General features: G+C 38.1%; 1 protein-coding gene across 1 annotated transcript in view; it reads right to left on the minus strand.

The window, feature by feature from the left end:
* LOC106880924 (synaptic vesicular amine transporter) overlaps positions 1 to 4,919 on the minus strand; it is a 70,209-nt gene that overhangs the window by 32,560 nt on the left and 32,730 nt on the right. The window contains exon 7 of the mRNA XM_052965872.1: positions 2,476 to 2,565. Within this exon, the coding sequence (XP_052821832.1) occupies positions 2,476 to 2,565 (90 nt within the window). The remainder of the gene's footprint in view (positions 1 to 2,475; positions 2,566 to 4,919) is intronic.

The raw sequence follows: 4,919 nt of genomic DNA on the forward strand, positions 1-4,919 counted from the left end.
CACACACACACACACACACACACATATATATGCGTGTATATATATATATATATATATATATATATACATGCACACGCATAAGCACACACTAACATATATGTATATGTGTGTGTCTGTTTGTGCATATACAGGGGTTGGACAAAATAATGGAAACATCTAGCCTCATAGCATCATAATATTGAAATATTTATAAAACCGTCAAAAGCTTGTTTATTTTTATGTGTTTTGATTTATTATTAGTGTTGCTTAATATGTTTTGCTAAAATTGCTGTTCCTTTGCAGATATAATCAGAAAAAAGGTAATTAAAATTCATTAAAATCACAGATCTATCGGACTTTCAAAGAGGTGAAATTGTTGGTGCTCGTATGGTAGGAACTAGCGTAAAGAAAACAGCCGAAATGTTTGGTGTATCAAGAAGTATTGTCTCGAAAGTAATCACAGCCTTTGAGTAAGAGGGAAAAACCTCCTCATCGAAACAAAACTCCGGAAGAAAACCAAAACTTTCAGATATGGACCATTGGACTGTTAGGCGAATTGTTAGAAAGGATCACAAAAGTACAACTCCCAAAATTACTGCAGAGCTTAATGACCACCTCGAGAACCCAGTTTCCACAAAAACCGTTCGTCGGAAGTTGCACAAAGCCGGATTTTCATAGGAGGGCTGCAATCAGAAAACCACTACTTTCAAAAACAAAAGTTGCAAAGCGTTTAGAGTGAAGTAAAAACCTACAGAACTGGTCCCTAGAGCAGTGGAAGAATGTTATTTTCTCGGACGAGTCATCCTTTACCCTATTTCCAACCACCGGCCGAGTATACGTGTGGAAACAGCCAAAAGAAGCATTTGACCCAGACTGCCTTCTTCCAACTGTTAAACATGGAGGAGGATCTGTGATGTTCTGGGGAACTATATCTTGGAAATCTGCCGGCCCAATGCTTTCCCTTCATGGTAGAATTAATAGTCAAGAAGACTATTTAAGCATTTAATCTGATCAAATTCATCCTATGGTTGCGGAACTGTTTCCAGAGGGAAATGCAATCTTTCAGGATGATGATGCATCAATTCACACAGCTAAAGTTGTTACTGAATGGCACGAGGAACATTCTACTGACGTTGATCATCTTGTCTGGCCACCACAGTCCCCAGATCTCAAAATTATAGAACATTCATGGTGCATTTTAGAAAAACAAGTAGGGAGTCGATATCCTTCTACCATCATCACTACAAGAACTAGAGACTGTTTTAGTTGAAGAATGGGTAAGAATTCCTTTGGAAACAATTGAAACTTTGTACGACTGCATACCTCGTAGAATTCAAGCTGTAATTACTGCCAAAGGCGGCCCTACCTCATATTAAAATAAATTTGTTTGAAATTTTAAGGTGTTTCCATTATTTTGTCCAACTTCTGTATATATGTGTATGCATGTATCTATTTATCTATGCACAGATACGTACACACACACACACACACCACCACTACCACCACCACTCCGTACAACACACACACACACACACACACACACACACACACACACACACACACACACACACACACACACACAGACACACACACGCACACAAGCACACACGCACACGCACGCACGCTCACATAGCTTACGTGTACGAAAAAGACCTGAGTTGCCACCATATTCACCAGAAATTTGAATCAGTATTCCACTCAAATTATTGACATTTGAGAGTTCTCTCCCTTGTCTCCATGTTTTTTTAAAAAAATCTTTTTTCCACTCATCTGTTCATTACGTTTATAATTTCAATTAAACATGAATACTTCTTGGATCACAAACAAAACGACAGTACACACTTACCAGTATTTTCTTCACGGTGAAGACATAATTTCAAATTGCCTTGTTTCTGAGAATTTCTCGCAATATCGGTATATCTCTCGAAAGTCGTTCTAAAACCTGTGTACCAAAGACCAATCTCACTCACCGCTGTAATTTACAATTGATATTAATTTCGGAGTTCTCTGGAGAACTTTCGAAAATAATGTTGGTAGAACAAACTTAGTCAAGTTTCTGAATATCAGGCTCAAAACTGGAACCCTGGTGTTTCTTAGGCAAAACCTTCTTAGCCATACAGCTCTGCCTGCATCCGTATATCTACATATCCTTCACTGTCTGACTTCGGAGAACGTAGCATTGGTCACATGGAAGCCGATGAGGACTCGACTTACTACAGCCACCTACCATTGAGATACACGTCTCATGCTCTTTTTCTTTCCCATTCGATCTTTGTTTATTTCAGTGTAAAGATTTAATCTCAACAAAAATTATTTTACACCTGATATTAATATTTTCGCATATAAAAGGATGTATATACAAATATAATTACATACATACGTGCATACAACCATACACATACGCACAATGTCACTCGCGCGTGCACACACACACACACACACACACACACACACACACACACACACACACACACACACGATAACACTCGTACTTACCGGAATCAATTGCTGTCAGAACTAGAATCAACAGGAAGGGCGCGAACTTGCCGATATATATATACATACAGCCTCCAAGAGGGTAGCCCGCTGCAAGATACCAACACAAAACAACGTTGAAAGTTTTAAGTGAATTAAAAATAATGTAACTTTACAAAAGATCATAACTTTTAACTCATATGCTTGACATTTATATATTATATATAGCAAATTAACATGAAAACACATATGCATATAAATACAAACGTAAATAGACACTCCTATTTAGTGACGCATTAAGTTCCTCATGCTTCAACTTTTAGTGAGCGCAGAACGCGACTACATCCTCAGATGTACGGAGTCAGGGTAAAGAGAAGAGAAATTTTTAAATGGTTTCACTGTGGGAATATTTGGACCTCCATTGTTCAGTTCAGGTCACGTGTACACTATGTCCGGCAATTCATTCCTTTATATGCTCCTTGCAGTTGAGTAGACATTATACTGGAATCAGGTAGTCAGCGGATTGTAGGATTTGACAGCTTAGCAATGATAATTAACACGTTGCAAAACAATAGTTTCGAGGTAATCGTTGGACATGGTATTTGTACGTATGAGAGGAAATAATCTCACTATGGGCCACTAGGGATTATATACACTGCAGTTGTGCGTGGGTCAGCTAATGCAATGGGGTTTCTCCATGCTGTCAGAAATTAATGCTTTGAAGTTCAGTTACAGTGCGTATCATAGGTGGTAATAATAGGGTAGGTGGATGTTCTACCTACCCTATTGCAGAATATGCAGTTTGAATTGACAATCATAAACTCCAGATTAGTAAGTATGGAACATGACAACGATACATCATGTGAAGCTGGAAAAAAAGCGTTTCCAACAGAAGAAGAGGGTCAATGATATTGATTTTTTCTTGTTCCTAACATCCTAACATCAGAAATTGCATGTGCAGTGTAAATCTTCCCTTGAAATCATAGGTTACTATGTCTGGATAACATCTTGTGACGCTATTAAATGGTGTGAATGTGGCTCTGTGTACCACGGACTCTGAGAGTCAGGACCATTCTAGTAGGCAGTCGATGGAATTTCAACAGTTACAGGTTGAGATGTAGGGTTTAAACTGTGTTCGTAAATGTTCGTTTTCGTTGTAGCGTGCGATGTAGGAAGCGATATTATCTAAGCATGAACAGTAAACCTTGATGTTATGGACAGTTAAAAGTCTATGATACTTATGAACTCTTGGAAAATGCTATTTATTTAGCGACAAGCAGTTTCTAGCTAGATTAGTCTAAAAATCTAGCTTGAATGAGGAATTAAACCAGATTACGTTTCTCTTTCTAACTTTGTTTGGGTATGGGAATGAGGGCAGGGTATCCCCCTTATACTTATACTAACCTATCAGTAAAGCGACTCCTCGATTCTACCCAATTATAACAGCACTTCTTGGAACCGCTCGAATACTCCGGATGGTGCTCGAAAAATAAGAGATGTTACCTTAGTTCACTGATAGTGAATAGCTGACACCGTAGTACATCTCCAGCGCTAGAAGCTGTGCAAAGACAATAAAATAATAATAATAATAATAATCCTTGCTATTATTGGTACAAGACCTGCAATTGTGGGGGAAGGGGTTGGTCGATAACAATGACCTTTTATAACAATGACCAATTATAACGTGTAAATAAGATCTGCCAGCCCTCAATAGAGTGGAGATATATAAATATATAACTAATGTTATGTATTCGAATATCGGGAAGGTGGCACCATAGCTGTTCAAAATCATAGGTGATAGGAAAAATATTTACCATACTATTATAAAGAAATATTCTCTTCATCTCTATTTCTGATTTCTCTCTTTCTATTCTATATTACTCACTCACCATTTCCATAATTTCTTTGCCTGTCACTTTCCCTCTCCATCACTTCTGTGCTGATTGCTTTAATACAGCTGAAAGGACTGTATTCAGAGGGAGGAATTGATCTATCTATCTATCTATCTATCTATCTATCTATCTATCTATCTATCTATCTATCTATCTATCTATCTATCTATCTATCTGTCTGTCTGTCTGTCTGTCTGTCTGTATTCTGTCTGTCTGTCTCTCTATATATCTATCTATCTATCTATCTATCTATTTGTCTGTCTGTCTGTCTGCTTCTTTGTCTCTCTCTCCATTTATCTATCAATGTACATATTTTTATCTAAGTGTGTGAGAGAGAGAGAGAGGGAGAAAGAGGGAGAGAGGGAGAGAGAGAGAGAGAGGGGGAGAGGAAATAAGTATACACTCACACATGCACAAACGCGCACAGGAGTAAGAGAAAGCGAGAGACTTGAAAGCTTGGGAATGAGGGAGAAATACTAATAAGAGAATTAAGATGTCAAATTAAGAAAGAAATAGACGGAGGAACAACGCTGAGAGAGAGAGAGAGAGAGAGAGAGAGAGACAGAGAGAGAG

The sequence above is a fragment of the Octopus bimaculoides genome, chromosome 2, assembly GCF_001194135.2.
Source record: "Octopus bimaculoides isolate UCB-OBI-ISO-001 chromosome 2, ASM119413v2, whole genome shotgun sequence".
NCBI lineage: Eukaryota > Metazoa > Mollusca > Cephalopoda > Octopoda > Octopodidae > Octopus > Octopus bimaculoides.